This window comes from Scleropages formosus, chromosome 4 (assembly GCF_900964775.1).
Source record: "Scleropages formosus chromosome 4, fSclFor1.1, whole genome shotgun sequence".
In the NCBI taxonomy this organism is placed as follows: Eukaryota; Metazoa; Chordata; class Actinopteri; order Osteoglossiformes; family Osteoglossidae; genus Scleropages; species Scleropages formosus.
Window position 1 is genome coordinate 34,213,635 of NC_041809.1, and position 16,935 is coordinate 34,230,569.

Sequence of the window (16,935 nt, forward strand, 5' to 3'; positions counted from 1 at the left end):
AAAACGGAGACACATATTAAGATAATACCCTTTCATGGGTTCCCTTTGCTTGTTCCTGGGCAACGTCATACTGCATCACTAATTTTTTTTTTTTTTTGTTTTATCATTCCTGGTCTCTATACTTTTGCCTGGTGAAGGAAGATGTCTTGTCTCCTCCTCCTGAAAATGATGATGTCATCAATGATTTTGACATTGAGGAAGAAGTCATAGAAGTAGAAAACAGGTCAGTTCAGTTTCGAGATGTAAGTTGAATAACTAGGCAAAGATGTGCTAGCCTCTGCACTGGTAGTTTGCCTATGTAACTAAAGCTGTTCTCATATACAGAGAAGAAAACTTGGCAAAGATCGCCAGGCGAGTCAAGGAGTACAAGGTGGAAGAATTAAACCCTCCCAGAGAGGGGAAGAGGCTTCTGGTGCTGGATGTGGACTACACATTGTTTGGTGAGATCTGGGATCATTCCAGGTTCAGACTCCTGGTGTTTTACATATGGTTAACATACGTTGACGGATTGAAATACACTGGTACTTAGATTTTCAGACATACCAAGAGTAGAATGTCACACATCCATGTGGAAAAAGTGACCTGTTTTCAGTGAAATTTTGCCCTTAAGACTTACCACTCAGACACTGTTGCACTTGTGTGTTGTGTGGAAATGTCCTGCAGACCATAAATCATGTGCAGAGACAGGACAGGAGCTCATGAGGCCCTTCCTGCATGAGTTCCTCACCTCTGCATATGAGGACTACGACATCGTCATCTGGTGTAAGTCTGTGGGCCACGACAGGCCGTTACCGTTTTTAAGGTTCTTCTAAAATTGAGCCTGAAAATTTTAGAACTGTTAGAAAAATAATTTCCTGAATGAATGAGGTAAATAAGATGAAGGGGAAATTTATAGTTCTCATAAATCTGTTTTAGTGTCTCACTTTGATTCATTCGCTTACAATTTTGTCTCATTTTACCTAGAATATATACTTGCTTTGGGGGGTGCGGTGGCGCAGTGGGTTGGACCACAGTCCTGCTCTCCGGTGGGTCTGGGGTTCGAGTCCCGCTTGGGGTGCCTTGCGACGGACTGGCGTCCCGTCCTGGGTGTGTCCCCTCCCCCTCCAGCCTTACGCCTTAAGTTGCCGGGTTAGGCTCCGGTTCCCCGCGACCCCGTATGGGACAGGCGGTTCTGAAAGTGTGTGTGTGTGTGTGTGTGTGTGTGTGTGTGTGTGTGTGTGTGTACTTGCATTCAGTTATTTGTTTATTTTTTTGAAACAGCTGCTACAAGTATGAAGTGGATTGACGCAAAAATGAAAGTAAGGCTGTTTATCATTATTGTGTTATTAATGATATAATTATCATTTCCAGTTAAAAATATATTCAAATATGTGTCTTAAGCCTGTATGTAGCTGTTCACCAATGGACTACTGAGGGTGACTGAAGATTTTTTTTCTCAATTTTTCAATTTTTAAACATCCTTGCAGTGAATAAACAATATATAATAAAGTTTGGATGCACTGTATGAATTTACTCTTTGTGCAAAAACGCATGAAGCGCAAAAACGCATTAATGGCACACATATCCAACACAAAGATTAATGAACGAATTGATGGTCTGTGGCTGTGGACATTGTGGGACATGCAAATGCTTAAACTATATTTCATGTTTACTGTACTTTTTTTTTTTTTTTTTATTTTAATCTAGTCATTGTTTTAGTAATATACTTTGCTGCCTAGTTGTTTTACTCATGTCGTAAATGTTATTGTCTTTGGGTAATTTTTTTTACAATACCCTTTGTACATTGTGGTAGTACAGTGAATGAAACGCAGTAGTACTAGGGTTTCTACAACAGAGTTTTCTCTCTTGTAGAAACCAGTTATAAATTTGTACTGTGAAAGATTTGTTCCTTACCAAGTTTCCTGGTTTTTGTGAAGTGAATGCTGTATTTCTTTAGGTTTTTTTAAATTATGGTATTATTTGGTACTAAGGTTCCACTGTTATATTAAGCAAGTTGCATGCTCATTCCGAGTTAGTGGGTCGAAATTAACATCTGCTAATTTGTGTACGATCTTTTCAACAAAAAGACTGAAAGATTCAAGAGTTTGTCATATGTACAGTAAACAGTCTGTTACATCATACAGTGAAATTCTTAATCTGTGACTCCTCCTAGCAGCCTATGACATAAATTGTAAGGACATAAGGAAAGACACAAAAAAATGCCTTTTATAATCTCAAACACTTAAAAATAATGTTTTTATATTTTGCAGCCTTTGTTTTTAAGTTAAAACGCATCTCTCTAGGTCGATTTAGAAAGTGCCTTATAGTAGGACATGGTCTGAAATGAAGAAAAATGTTACATATGGAATAACTCACAGAGGCAACTGTTCCAGCTTTAGCTTTGCTTTTCCACCAGGGGGCAGCAATGTGTAAAAATACACATTCCCAATTCACACTTAAATTTTTTTTCTCTATCTTTCTCTACAAAACATAAATAACCCCTAATTACCACTAATAAAAGGTCCTCAGTGTAGGTGGTGCATAGCAGTTAATCACCAAGTTCACAGTGCTGCATGTGATATCTGCTTTTCCTCCTCCATTGGCTTACAGGAGCTCGGTGTGACCGACAACCCCAACTATAAAATCACCTTCATGCTGGACAGTGCAGCCATGATCACTGTGCACACCCCAAAGAGAGGGGTTGTGGAGGTTAGTGTGGACACAGCCTCTGTTTGGATTCCCATTGCCAGTATGGTCTCTAAAATCATCATGTTGGTTATAATATTACTACTTTTTTCTTAGGTGAAACCTCTTGGGGTTATATGGGGAAAATATAGTGCATTTTACAACAAGAAAAACACCATCATGTTTGATGACATTGGTCGGAACTTTCTCATGAACCCACAGAATGGGTTAAAGGTACGAGCTTTGACTAAGGCACAGCCTTGAGTTCCTGAATTCTCATAGTACAAGTCATTTAAGGTTAGGGATTTAAATAACATTTCAGTGAATAAGATATTTTGTTTGTTTGTTTACTTCTTTACAAATTTTTTGCTGTATTGGTACCAGTACTGTAATTTAGTGATTAACATTTCTTCATAAACACGTTGAATAAAGGTAAATCAGACTTTTAAATTATCCTTCCTCTTTTTCCACTGCAGATACGACCTTTCATGAAAGCACACTTGAACCGTGAGAAAGACAAGGAGCTTTTTAAACTGTCCCAGTACCTTAAGGAAATAGCAAAACTAGAGGATTTCTCTGGCCTCAACCACAAACACTGGGAACGGTTAGTCATATGTTAAAGGTTCTGTAGCAGTGCATGCATAGCTGGTATGTCTTAACCTTGAGCGGACCGCCTGTTTTGCATCTTTCGCTTGAAATTAGTCTTTAAGTGGGCATGATGGGATCTAACATATTGGCTCCTATGCGTAGTTAGAAAAACGAAGGAGCATAGCGAATTGTGGCCCCTTTTTTTTTGGATATTTCACGGTTTGTTCTTTGCAATATTTTCTCATTGTGCGTTTGCCTGCAGGTACCTCTCAAAGAAGCAGAACCAGTAGGACGGGGTCGTTGGGTGATGACACACAACAGTGGTGGACACAGGAGCCCACGCCAAATGAATGCTGCTGGTTAACACTGGGTTCCTTCCTTTCCTGCCTGCTTTTTTTTCTCTCACTCTCTGTCCTACCTCTCCTTGCAGGCCTCTCTCAAATATCTGCACAAATATGTGCCCACTCCCTGTCTGCTTACCTCACACACATACACACACTAGTAAGCTCTGGCCACCATCTGGCCTTCTTTTCATCTCTGCACCGAGGGAGCGAGGATTGTGTCTTGAAGGAAATTACGCGACCACCTCAGCATCTTAGTGTTCATCGCTGTTTAGTGTGGCATGCTGCGCACAGTCAAGAATGTAAAGACTTCTTATTTGTAGTCTTTTTTGTGTCATGGTTTTTTGTGTTGCTCTTTGGATTTAGTTCCTCAGATAGATCAAGCTGGTGAAGCTTTTTGGTGTTTGTGCCAGAGGTGCACAGCATTGCATTTGGTATTTTGTGGTTTACAGTGGATTTGAAAACTGCTTTATAGCCGGTGGAGTAATGTGCTCTCCGCAGGGTGTCTGCGATATCCCTGCTTTGTTCACTTGCTTCGAGATTTGTCGAGTACATATTCTGTGAATGCTTCGAGAGAGAGATCTCTCACGGGCAGTTTCATGGGATGTAAACACTGGCTCTGAAAACCAAATACATTTTTGAATTTCTCAGTTTGGGCCATGAGATTTTGTCACCTGAAAATGATTTATTGTAATTCATAGTGCTTAGGACCAGAAGTGAATACAAGAAGTGCTGTTTATTGTTCTTTAGATCTCATTAAATATGGTGGCTTCTCTGCCCACTGGTGAGCTATTTGTTTGGTGAGAGACTTACGTATGCAGTTATGTTTTTGTTACACCAAACTACTCTTTTCCATTCATTAGCATAAGTGAGAAGTCTTTAGTACCAACCTTTACTGTTGAGTTATGCAATATTTTAAAGAAAATATTTCAAATTTTGAAATATAGGATTGGGAATATATTAAATTATTTGACATACAAATAATTAAGCAAAATTTACTGTGCAGCTTAAAGGCAAGCCACAACATGTAATATGAAATATAGGTTGGACCTCAGATTAGATTTTTTTGAATTAGTTTGTACAGTAGTAAAACTAGAAGTTGCTTATTCTGAATTACTTGAGTGAAAATATCAATCTGTTTCAATGGGCAAAAATCTTTAAATTGCTTTGGATGAAAGCATCAGATAAGTAACTACTTTGAGTGCTTAGCTAGTTAGTAGTATCGGGGTGTTACTACTTGGATGAGGGTTAGGGTTAGCTGTTGTAATCCATAGTAGGGGACTGATGGAGTGGAGGCCAACACATCAGCATCCCTGGTGACATTATAGTGTCACTGCAAATAATTCTTCATAAGCACTAAAAGCTGAAAGTCTAAATCTCTGATTAAGTACTGCAGACTAATGTTATGTCTTGTTATATCTTTCAGGATTCATAAGACTGATGAGATACAGAAATGTTCTAAATTGTATGATTTGGAACTCAAAGTATTAGCTTTACTCAGAGTGCAGGTGAAAAACCTTAATTATTTGTATTTAGATTTGATTTTTCTCTACACTGCAAAAATATTTTGTAAAGAAATAACTAGAGTGATCTCTTTTTTTAATTGATTTTAATCAGGACTATGTGTTCCAACAAATCCAAATAAGTGTTTTAAGTGAACATTTCTTTAGAAATATTGAACATTCAAACAATTAATGTAGCTTTTGCTTGCCAAGTTTCCCCTTCTGAAAGTTTGTTTGAAGTTGTAATGCAGCATTCTGGCAATGTTGCTCATTCTTTTGCCAGCCAGGCTATTTCTAAAATGTATGTATTAAATGTATGTATGTGTATATATTGTGCAAGCTCATCAAGCGGTTTACATAAGTATAGAAAAGACATCACTTAACTGTCAATTGTTTTTATTTTAACTGCAAAGGTCAGAAACAGAGAAAATATGATCACTTGTTGAAAGAGAAAGGGTTACAGCTTGACAAGGCAGAAATTATTCACAAGACAAGACATTTCTGTTTCGAACATCAGTCTTAGAAGGTGTAGCCTTAACATTCACATTTTGGCGCATGTGGACTAGACTGCACTTTTTTAGTTTCTAAACATATATTCACATCAAAGAAGTCGGTAAAGTACTATTTAACACTAACATTCAGTAAGATGGTGTAGAAGAGCAGATGCCAGAATTGATCAGCTGCAGTGGAACAGTCCTCCATGTCGGTGCTCTGACTGGGGGCGGAGGTGAATTAAAACCATTCCTTTTTATGTATCAAAGATTGTGTGTGTGTGTCTCCCCATCATGTAGAACAAACAATGCATTGTCTGCTGAAGCACTGTATTCCCACTTGGCACTGGGATTGAGTCTGAGTCATCAAAAAAATTCAACACTCAGCAGCAGCTGAGGAGGAAAAATGAATCAGTCTTATCAAAGAGTATAGCATCAAGTTTCAGGTTGTAGGTTTTATCATGGGTTTTTACATTGGACGATCATCCGAGTGTGTGTGACAGTTGAAATGCACTGGCTTTGCATTGCGTAATTAAATTCATTTACGTTCCAATCATTTGCTGAGCGTTGCTTAGATATTTTAGCTCACGGTGTCCAGTGAGGGCTGCAGCATCTGCACAACTTAGTTTGTTGCTGAGTTGCTTAATTAAATTCATTGTTTGGACAGAAAATGACATAATGAGGTCTTCCAGGTAGAAATGGGCTGCTGCCGGGAAAGGGATCCTGATTAGCGAATGGGCCACACCTGAAAAAGGAGCTGACTCTTAACTATATCAAATGATTTATTTAATAAAATCAGCAGAGTTGTGGTAAACGGCAAAAAGTCATAAACCGGGTTTATTCCACTTCAGATAAGGACCAACTCCAGGAGCCTGTTGTTCTAGCCCAGAATTGAAGGCCCTTAATCCTTATTGCCTGTAATTTATCTACCTGTGGATTTCCTGTTTTGAGTGGTATAGGGGGAGATGGACAGCCTGCCCATCAGCCCTCCAGGACCAGAGTTGCCCTAGCGTTGGTCCTGGCACCTTATAGGTTAAGACTGGAGACCCCTCTTTTAAGGTCAGCAGTGTCTTTAGATGTTTTTCTTCCTTTGTTGGTTGATTTACTTGCAGACCTCTTCTGTCTGGGGGTTGAATTTGCAAGGAGTATTCAATTTAATTTATTTTTATAGAGTGTTCTCACATACTGACAGATTCCTTAACCGCCTCTTTTTGTAAACCTTTCTGGGAAGAATTGTTTGGGGTGATGAAGTTGTGTGGAATGTAGGATGTGCTCTTGTGTTGAAGTTTTATGCTTCAGCAATTAAGGAATTTAGATTGTAACCTACATTGAAAAGGTACTACTAGTATTGACTACCGTAAGGCTAGACTGCAGCATAAGGTGTGTATAAATAAGTTAGGAAGTGTTTATAAATAATACATTATTTCCCAGCAAAAAGGTTCAGTATTAAAGAAATGGCAACAGCAACTTTTTTCCTGCTCATATTTTGCAGCGTTACCCTTAAAGATGTGATTCTCCTTTCAATGTGTTTGTTAAATTGGACAAATTCAAATTTAAACATACTGTTATTGTTTCTCTTAGGAACATTTGCCCATATTCCATACTGTATGTCATTTTATTTGACAGAGAAGACGGTTTGTTAAGATGCTGTTTGGTTGGTCTGCTATTCTAAAGCAGCTCCGGCAAAGTTTGACTAACACTGACATCAGACGAGACCAACGCAGAAATATCCAGCTGCTTCATCTAGTTCTTTCCAGAATGTTCATCTGTTACCTGTCAGTTTCGTACAAACATTATTGCCTCAGCGCTGCACACTGAGAACATATCTTAAATGTAAATAAATACATGAATTGTTTTATAAAACCTGCTTGTATTTTTACGTTTACTGCACTTAGTTCTTGTTTCATTGTAAAAAGTAGTTTGCCACATTAGAGCTATTGTTTTGTTACTTAACTCCTGCTTTTATCTCAAGTACCTTTTACTCATTTGCGATGGAGTGATTCAGGTCAAGTTCTTCTCAAGGTCTTGAACCATCAATGTTCTGTTATCAGTTGATTTTACTATTTATGTTCACAGGAGTAGTAAGAACACACAAATCAGTACTGACCAGAACTCAATGTCTACAAAGTCGAGTCAAATCAAAACAAGTCATGTGGCTGAGATGTAAAACTGAGATCATCCTTTCCTCCAACTTTTTTTTCGTGCCCCCCCTTTTTTTTTTTTTTTTTTTTGCTCTCAGGTTTGTTAAAATTTATACCTAAATCTGTTAGCTTTATTTTATATGTATTTGTGCACCTTTCCTGCTTTTTGGTTTTATTTACAATTGCAGAATGATCTCAAGATCGTATTAATGGGATTCAAGAGGAAGGAAAACATTTAATGAAAGGAGAAAGGGGAATATTCTAGAAAAGATACTGAAATTTTAATTGTACAAAATTTAGCTTGACCATGAAAAGAATTAAACAGTAGATTGATGCCGGTATTCAGTTAAAAACGAAACGGCTAACTGCAGGGAGGTACGGATGCCAAGCAGGGAGTGCGGTTGCTGATCAGTCCCAGTGCTGTGTGCTAGAATCCACCTCTGGTGTCTGTGGACATTTGAAGCTCTTAGTATGAACAACTTATGTTTCATATTCCAAAGACACAGCGTTGAGGTGAATTAATGACTAAAGTGAAGGTTAATAGGTGTCTGAACACCTTTTAGGAGACTGCACTCTGCTTTTTTTATTAACACTTGTGACACCAAGGTGATATATGCTGGTAGACTTTACGGTGTGGCTTTACAGTGATTTACCTATTTATGCAGTAGGGTGTTCTTACTGTATCAACTTGGTAAGTTGAGGAGTACTACACGAGTGGGGTTTTACATTTATTCACTTAGCTGAAGCTTTTCTGTAAATCAGCTTATACTGTTAAGCTAATATTTTATAATTTATCCATGTGTAAAGCTGGATCATTTTTACTGCATCAGTCTACATTAAGTACCTTGAACAGAGGAAGTACCACGGAAGGTGGGATTTGACCCTGAAACCTCCAGGTCCAGAGCCAGCAACCCTAACCACTATTCCACATGCTGCCGTAAAACGTAAAAGGCTGCTAAAGGTACCTGTAAAGCTATATTATGGGTACTAACTTCCATTTTTGAGTAGACTACATACATAAATAAATAGTTGCTTGAAAGTATGCAAAGCCCTTGTGTACTTCTATCACAGAATGGTTATTTAATGAGAATCACTCATCTGACATTATAGGTGTGTAATAATTCCATATACTGCAATAGAGGAAATCTGTGTAGTAGAAACATGCAAGTAATGCGGGTGCAAAAATAAGCGAACCCCAAGTAGGTAAGTAGAATTAGGTGAATAAATCAATTTATTCATTATACAAGAATGACCATCCCTGTAGGGTTCACATACTTTGAAGCCCTACTGTATATTATGTCTGGGATTTAACAAGTGCAACATTTTTTTTTTTGTCCAATTAAAAATAATTTATAATGGATGCTAAATTTGCTAAAAGACTTGGTGCACATTGAACTGTCCTCTGGAAAGATTTTCTTAGTTTTCATGTCCTCTTTGTTATCTGTTGCTGGAGAAGAATTAACAACCATTGTGTTCAGTCTGTGTCCGTATAGTAAAATACACATAGATGGAGACAAAGTGCTTATCACTCTGTTCCTTTTTATTCTTGATCCTGTTCATTTAAAATATTAATCGGTATGTTTTTGTGTTGATACATTTACTAAAGAAGTGTAGTTGGGGGAAAAAAAAAACGCTGTTAAACTTTTGATTTTTATTCTACCAGCAATCAAGGTAATTTATGCAAATATTAAGCATTATCAATTAAAACATTCACTTCCGCTGCTCCCATTCGCTCCAGCCGGACTTCGTTAACGTATCCTGGGATCGCACACAGAAAAGGAAATTCTTCCTTCTGCTGACGGAGAACGTCCGTTTCTCTGTGAAGATCACCTGAGCAGAGAATGTTCCAGTTAACATCCAGAACTAAAATCCTCACGTCTTTAATCGCACCACAGCCTTACTTTTATTCAGTAACAGTCAGTCTCAGTCACGGGACACATCCCACGCTGGACGTGGAGATGGGGAATGAACGAACGCCCTCGTCCACCGAGGCCGTTACCTGCACTCGGCTCTGCTCTCCTTCAGCATCGCAATCCTTGTTGAGCGGGGCCACTTTGACCTCAAAGTGGAGGGGGAAGAAGGAGTCTGGGATGTTCCAGGTACTAGGGTACTCCCACTCGAAGGTGTTTCCATGGGCTTTTCTGAGTCGGACCCGGTCTGGTTTCACTAGAGGGTCCAGGAGAAGGACAATGAGGACCGCCAGCCCTTCTCCTCAGTAATCTTGTGACATGCTCTGCTACAAGATTCCCCAGGCTTCCCCAGCACCCAAAGAGGGCAGCATTTATTAACAGGAAACATACACACTTCACACTATACTGACAATCAAATACAGATGCAAATGAAGAGCACGGTGTATAATCATTGATATAGACGTGGGTGTTATTGTGACTTTAAAATTTATTTGAATTCACAGTGGGCAGTTCTGGGCAGGACCATCGGATGAACCTGAAATGATCAGTGATCAAATCCTTATTTAATTTGGTCTCATCCCTGAAAACTTAGCAGAAACACTCATTACCAGGATTTATAACCTGGACAGCGTTTTACATTTAACGTTGTTTTAATGGAAATAACTTGTTACAAAGGGGGCACGTAAAGTCAGTAACTAAAAATTTTAGTAATAAAAAATGTTTTAAAATGCCCAGTTGCACGCAACTGTTGGCCACCTGCAGACCCCCGGGAGGGCACCTGTGCGGCATTTTATTTGCCGCCTCTTTAACGAAGCCATCAGTTGGATTTCAAAACACTTCTTCCTTTGTAAGGTCAACAGCTCATTGATGGTCCCAAAGACTGACGTTACCAACCTCTAACGTGATCTGCATTTACTTATCTGACACTTTCCTCAAAAGGAACCTACGATATTATTTTCAATCTACCCATTAATACAGCTGGGTAATTCTGGTGGAGGGTAAGTATGTTGCTCAAGCTTACTACAGCTGTAGGTGGGATTGAAACCCGAGAGTCCAAAGGCAGCAGCACTAACCCCTACGCCACCAGCTGCTCCTTACTGTCTGCCAACCAAGGGAAAGGTAGCGAACCCCTCACCTATGCCAGCAATGTAGAACTGCTTGGTGTACTTCTCCACACGGTACCAGTATTTCACGTAAATAGTCAGATCGATGGGATGCAGCTCCTCTGTATACGGGCAGTGTGTCCGGTCCAGGCAGATCATTCCGGACCGATCGGCATCCGCAGCGCAGGAGATATTGCTCTGTCCCGAAGAGCTGCGGACAGGAAACCGAGGCATCAGCTGAAACAACAGAATATCTCACCCGCCGTCAAAGTTTGGAACCGATTTTGTTCTACGTTGAGACGTCGATCCTTAGCCGACACCTTTTTCAAATCGGCTTTCCGTTTTGCCATCAAACAGCCGTATGCTGAACTTGACCAATTCCGGTTGGCAAGATTACATTATATTTATTTGCCACTTTTCTCAAAAGCACCTTGCACTTATTTACTAATTTCTACAGCTGAGTAATTTTACAGTAAGTACCTTGCTCAAGGGTACTACAGCTGGAAGTGGGATTCGACCTTGTGACCTTTAGGTTGAAAGGCAGCAGCTCCAACCGCTACGCTACCAGCTGTCTCGTTATTTGAACGTAATACAGAAGGTCTCCTCCAGGTAATTAAACCAAAAAAATTCAGGTTACAAGCTTATTATACAATTTGCTGCACTATTAAATACTATCGACATAAAAAGAAAAATGCATCCATCATTCTGAGATGTTCGCGGACCATAAGACGACACGTGCTGTAAAATGAGCGATCTTACCGCGTAACGGCGGCGAAGAACAAGTCTCCCCTACGGCCCTCGCTCCACTTCCAAGAACAGTGGAAAATCCCGCTATAGTTCCTTGATGTGCACTGGATATAATCTGTACGGAATTGAAACAACACTGCTGTAAGCACTTCTGATTGTGCCGCCTTTGTGCATCTTTCAGCCTGAGATCCCTGAAGAAATGCAGGAACGTCCCGTTTCCAAACTCTATTCAGAACCATTTTATTTAAATACTGCATTTTGGAGCATTTCCATTGCCACGCTAAAGGGTACAGCTGCATATCTTCGCGTTATAGACGCGAACCACCTGGATATCCATTGAGGATCGTGCATGGTTACCGAGTGTACGTGATTTTATTTTAGGTGATCCCTCCACAATGTCGAACCCTAGGAAGACGACACTTTGACTGCATGGTTCAGTGAAGCTGTGATGTTCTGCCTAACTGTTTTCCAGACATATTTTCATGGATTTTTCCACATTAATAAACTTTGTCTCCAACTCTGTGGTTTCACGTGTCAGTCATTTGGGCTCCATGCTGTTTGCTTCTTTGCTCATCATTTATTTCACCCAGAAAAACCCAGAACTTTCTTCTACAGAGGACCTTCTACATACTGTGAAGTTACAAACAAACCAAGACAAAGACGACAGACATGGTTTCCAGACAGAAAACATACGTTGAAGGTTTATAAAAAGGCTAAGAACCTCAAAGATCAACCTGGAGATCTTTCTGGAATGTAATCCAGTGTGACATTCAGAAGAACCAGGTTACTGATGTGAAAATGACACACGCTTGCCACCATACCTGTGTTCTCCACCTTGTCCAGGATTTTCCTTGCCTGGCTCTTGCCATTCAACAGTTGCACCAGCACCAGGGTATGGTTGAGAAAACTCCCGTTGCTGTCATGGCAGGAGTAGTTCCCTCCAGTCAACTCTTCCACAGTGACCTGGATGTGGTTGCCCTGTTGGTCAATCTCCTGGCCCTCATTCCTCCAGAAGACCTCCTGACCCTCATAAGCCTCCCCACAACTTAAGGGGATTTGCATCTGTGTGTGGATGTTCAGGTCTGTGTTCACAACCAGTACTGGAAAACAACAAGATGCACTCTGGAGATGCTCGGACTCAGTTTAGGAAAGGAGCTCCATGAAATTTTCTGATTTGTGCCTTAATTTGGGATTTGATGTAGGATCTACAAGAGCTACCATACAACACATTGTCACACATTCAAACACACACTCTCAAGCATCGTATGTAGGTAGAAGTGGTCCCTGACTTACAGCGGTTTGATTTAATTTTGTCGATTTTACGATGGTGTGCTAGCGATGGACATTCAGTAGAAACCGTACTTCGAATTTTTAATTTCGATTCTTTTCCTGGGCAAGCGATACTTTCTCACGATGCTGGGCAGCGGCAGCGATCCGCATCTCCAGGTCTGTATTAGGTGTATTAAATGCATTTTCGATTTACGATATTTTTGACTTACGATGGGTTTCAAGGAACATAACCCCGTCGTAAGTTGGGGACCACCTGTACATCAATGTGAAAGCAAAATTACCGTTGGGCTGGAGAAACCAGTAACCGGCTTCGGAATGCTGGCTACTACCTCCAGGAGTTTGCAGCAGGAAAAGCAGAAGAGTCTGTAAACCAAGTATCATCTAATGCAGAGAGAGAGGAGAAACAAGTGCCAAGACCGGCTGATGTTTCACATTCGGTTTGACAGTGTAGCCGAGGTACAGTCCCACGGTTTCCCGGATTCCTTTACTCGGTGCGCTCATCTCACAGCCCAAGGTGACAACGTCCCAACCTCAGCCCCTCTGCAGCAGCTCCCTACTCCACCCATGCAGACACATGTTAACCCTAACCCTGTTCTTTCGGGGGAGGTCACCCAACAGCCCACAAAAGAGCGGCAGCATTACATACTTTGAGCGGTGACCAAAACTGACCATTTCCAAATTTTGTCACGGTTAGAAAAACAGCATCAAATATCACTGGATATGGGCTGCTGACATTTACTAGTAATTTCAAAGACTGATAAGATCAGATCAACAATGTCTCACAGTTCATTTGAATACGACAAGAAATAACACTATTGCTCTTATGATCAATCAGTGTACCGTACTGAATATTTACATGTATTTATATTTTCAGATGCTTTTCTCCATAGCGACTTCAAATGAACTCTATGTAGTGTTATGAGCCCACACACCTTATTCACCGCGGTGACTTACACTGCTAGATGCACTACTTACACTGGGTCACTCACCCATCCATCCATCAGTGGAACACACACACTCTCTTTGTCACTCACACACTGTGGGGGAACCTGAACAGCATGTCTTTGGAGTGTGGGAGGAAACCAGAGCATCCAGAGGGAAGTCACACAGACACGGGGAAACATGCAAATGCCGCACAGCCTGAGCGGGGATCAAACCCACATCCTCTTGCACCACCCAGATGCTGTTAGACAGCAATGCTACTCGCTGTGCCATCATGCTGCCCAATTTGGTTAATTTAAATAAACCAAATAAGTAAAAGAAGCCAAAAAACAGAGTGGCTCAGACTTGAGCATGAATTTATGTGCTTATAGATATTTGTTAGATATTTATGCATATTACTGTCAGCAAAAAGCAATGCAAAAAAAATTTACTTCAATAATTTAGATTGAGTTCCTTGCTCAAGGTACTACAGCTGCAGGGGGGATTAAAACCTACAACCTTTGGGTACAAAGGCAGCAACTCCAGCTGTCCCTGAGTTAAAGTAGTAGTGTAAAAGTTTACTTACAATAAAAATGTGAGTAAAAATGAATGGAAAGATCTGGAGGTTCTCAGTTCTGGCTCCAATGCGATGGAACGATTCTCTCGCTCTCTCCGTCTCTCTCACTCAGAACTGCTGAATCCCTCTCAATGCTCAAGTAGGATCTCGGAAGAAATCTCCTTCAGACTCACTTCCCCTGACCTCCTGCGTACTCCACACATCCACATCATGTTCTCAGTCACAATCGCAGGTGTACATCCCATCAATTACCGATAATCGATTTAAAAACGTTGGAACTCTAGACCAGTTGTATATACAGCTACCTGTGTTAATGTATGATGGTTTAAATGGTGGCAAAGTATTTTTTTGTTAATCGTGTCTGCACCTCTGTCTGACAGTGAAATACACTTTTTTTTTCCCCCTCATAGTCGTATGTCACTTTTGAGAAAAGCATCTGTTAAACGAATAAATAGAATGTAGATGTAAAATTGCATGTAATTAATAAATGGACATGCAATTTCCAAATCTGCACTGATGACTAAAAAGCTATGAATGCTCTATAAATAAATCCTTCAAATGTCAGTAAAATTATTTGCATTCACAAAGAACAGTTTTCATTATTTTAGATAAAAAGTCAACTGATCTCACCTTGAGTGGAAGAAGTTAGTCAACCCCTGGTCCTCTCTTAGGTCTTGTTTGTAATATCTGATATTTTCAAAAGTTTATATAGTATTGAGGTCGATCTGAGAAAAATCCCTAAAGTCACAAATCAAGGAAAAGCGGACGGGTTCGAGGAAACCACGGTCAAAGTCACGTCTGAAAATGCAGCATGAGTAATTTTACCATTTCCTTCACACAACTGCTCTTCCCATCAACACAATATTTGAGGTAAGTGGTTAGTGGCGACTCGCCTTTCAACAAGGTCATAGGTCATAAACAGCGGTTCGGCTCCTTCCCTCCTTCCACGCAGGTGAGCGGAGCAATTTCCTTCCCGATTTTCATCTTCCACGGGCTGCACTGAAAAATTGGCGCGAATTTACACCGATTCGTCACACTCGCGCTGCCCTTACTCACATACGAGGGAGAGGAAAGAGCAGCAGGACGGAGCGGGAAAAGGCGATGCTCTGCTCTCAGCCTCAGCACCAGTGAGGCTGGGTGTGATGGGGAAAGATGCAAACGGTAACACTTGTGGAGCACTTTATAAACGAAATATAGGAACTTTTGTCCGTTTGGTGGAAAACGTCAGTCGGAGCCCATGACAGAGCGAGGGAGGGAGGGGGTGTGTGTGTGTGTGTGTGTGTGTGTGTGTGTGTGTGTGTGTAATTACTGCAATGAAGAGCAGAGCCTAAACAAGTAAGACAAAACTTTTGCAAAGCACCCCCCAACCCCCCCCTATTTCAGCCACAGGGGTTTTTCACTGAAAAGATTTTCTTGCAACCCAACCACCAACAGCAGTGTTCAGAGTCACAAACCACAACCTCTTTATTATATGAAGCGTTCGATGCCCTCACTTTGCTGCCACGTATCTGACCTATTTTTACGATGAACTGTTCACTCATTAGCTGGAATTTCTACCCCAAAATAGCTGGAAAAAGTGTTTATGAAAAATAAGTTTACACTGTTTTACAGTGTCAAGAGAGTTAGGAGCCACTCTGGTTCAGTCATGGGACAAGAATATAAAAAAAAAAAAAAAAAACCCTTACAAAAAGTGATCAATTTGAGTTGAACCACAGTCCCTCCCCCCCAAATTTAAATTAAGATACTAATCCCAATGATTATAATAAAACACACAGTTGCCCATTAAGGGGACTGATATCAACCTGTCACTGACATCAGTTGGTGGAACAAATGATACAGAGATTTAAATCTGACTATTGACATTTTTCAAGGGCAATTTATAACATTGGTTACCTGACACTTTCCTCCAAAACAACTCACCATTACTTACCCATTTATACAGCAGGGAAAATTTACCAGAACACTTTAGGGTAAGTACCTTGCTCAAGGGTACTAGAGCCAGAGATGAGATTCAAACCTACAACCGGTGGGATTAAAGGCAGAAGCTCTAACCACTACGCTACCAGCTGTTACTATGGTATTTAACTAGATTAATCATGGCAGAGGTAAGGTTTGAATACTAAGAACGTTACAGTGACTCACACATTCATACCCTTGACCCATTTATGTCTATTATTCCGCTCCCTCGGAACTGCTGAATCTCTTCCAGAATTAGCAGAGGGGTCTCGAAGCGCATCTATTTCGGACCCACTTCTCTCCTGATCTCAGAACGGCACCCGTCCCAATCATCTTCGCACGTCCCACGTGACTCAGTCCTACGGGCGGCTCCATGTGTAACGTGCACTGTGAATACCGTGGTATTGGACGAACTGCACTTTGACAATGTTTGTATGTAGAGCTCGTTGTCCGTTGTGAAACGTGTGCGTTTTTTTTTCCCCACGTTGAGTTGTACATCACTTTGCAGAAGAGTGTACCTCTGAGAACGGTAAACACGGTATTCTTACAGTGTCAACTCAATAACTGCCTTGCCTTGATCAAGGGTATTACATATCATTTCGGTACGTTACCACTGTAAGCTAGCAGTGTAAGTGGTTAGAACTACTGCCTTTGCACCCAAAGGTCACAGGTTTCAAACCCCCTCCAGCTGTAGTACCCTTAAG

At 40.6% G+C, this 16,935-nt stretch overlaps 2 protein-coding genes across 6 annotated transcripts in view; one reads left to right on the forward strand and one right to left on the reverse strand.

Annotated features, from left to right (window-relative positions):
• Window positions 1-7,539, forward strand: part of ublcp1 (ubiquitin-like domain containing CTD phosphatase 1) — a 14,397-nt gene extending 6,858 nt beyond the window's left edge. For all 5 annotated transcript variants that reach the window (XM_018752108.2, XM_018752107.2, XM_018752111.2 and 2 more), the window contains 8 exons: window positions 138-223; window positions 325-440; window positions 664-762; window positions 1,261-1,298; window positions 2,590-2,688; window positions 2,782-2,898; window positions 3,141-3,268; window positions 3,515-7,539. In XM_018752108.2, the coding sequence (XP_018607624.1) occupies window positions 138-223; window positions 325-440; window positions 664-762; window positions 1,261-1,298; window positions 2,590-2,688; window positions 2,782-2,898; window positions 3,141-3,268; window positions 3,515-3,542 (711 nt within the window). In that variant the 3' untranslated portion in view covers window positions 3,543-7,539. The remainder of the gene's footprint in view (window positions 1-137; window positions 224-324; window positions 441-663; window positions 763-1,260; window positions 1,299-2,589; window positions 2,689-2,781; window positions 2,899-3,140; window positions 3,269-3,514) is intronic.
• Window positions 7,540-9,351: 1,812 nt separating this feature from the next.
• Window positions 9,352-15,078, reverse strand: il12bb (interleukin 12B, b). The gene is made up of 7 exons (XM_018751855.2): window positions 14,906-15,078; window positions 13,059-13,158; window positions 12,309-12,587; window positions 11,500-11,602; window positions 10,773-10,951; window positions 9,727-9,893; window positions 9,352-9,557 (listed from the first exon to the last, which is right to left on the reverse strand). Exons 2-7 carry the CDS (start codon window positions 13,156-13,158, stop codon window positions 9,438-9,440), a joined length of 948 nt encoding a protein of 315 aa, XP_018607371.2. The 5' UTR covers window positions 14,906-15,078; the 3' UTR covers window positions 9,352-9,437.
• Between the last annotated feature and the right edge of the window lie 1,857 nt (window positions 15,079-16,935).

Coding starts and splice junctions, on each gene's coding strand:
- il12bb (XM_018751855.2), bottom strand. CDS start 13,158: ATGATACTTGGTTTACAGACTCTTCTGCTTTTCCTGCTGCAAACTCCT. Junction 10,952..11,499: donor TTCTTCGCCGCCGTTACGCG/GTAAGATCGCTC, acceptor TCCTGTCCGCAG/CTCTTCGGGACAGAGCAATA. Junction 9,894..10,772: donor GTTCTACATTGCTGGCATAG/GTGAGGGGTTCG, acceptor TGGACCCTCTAG/TGAAACCAGACCGGGTCCGA.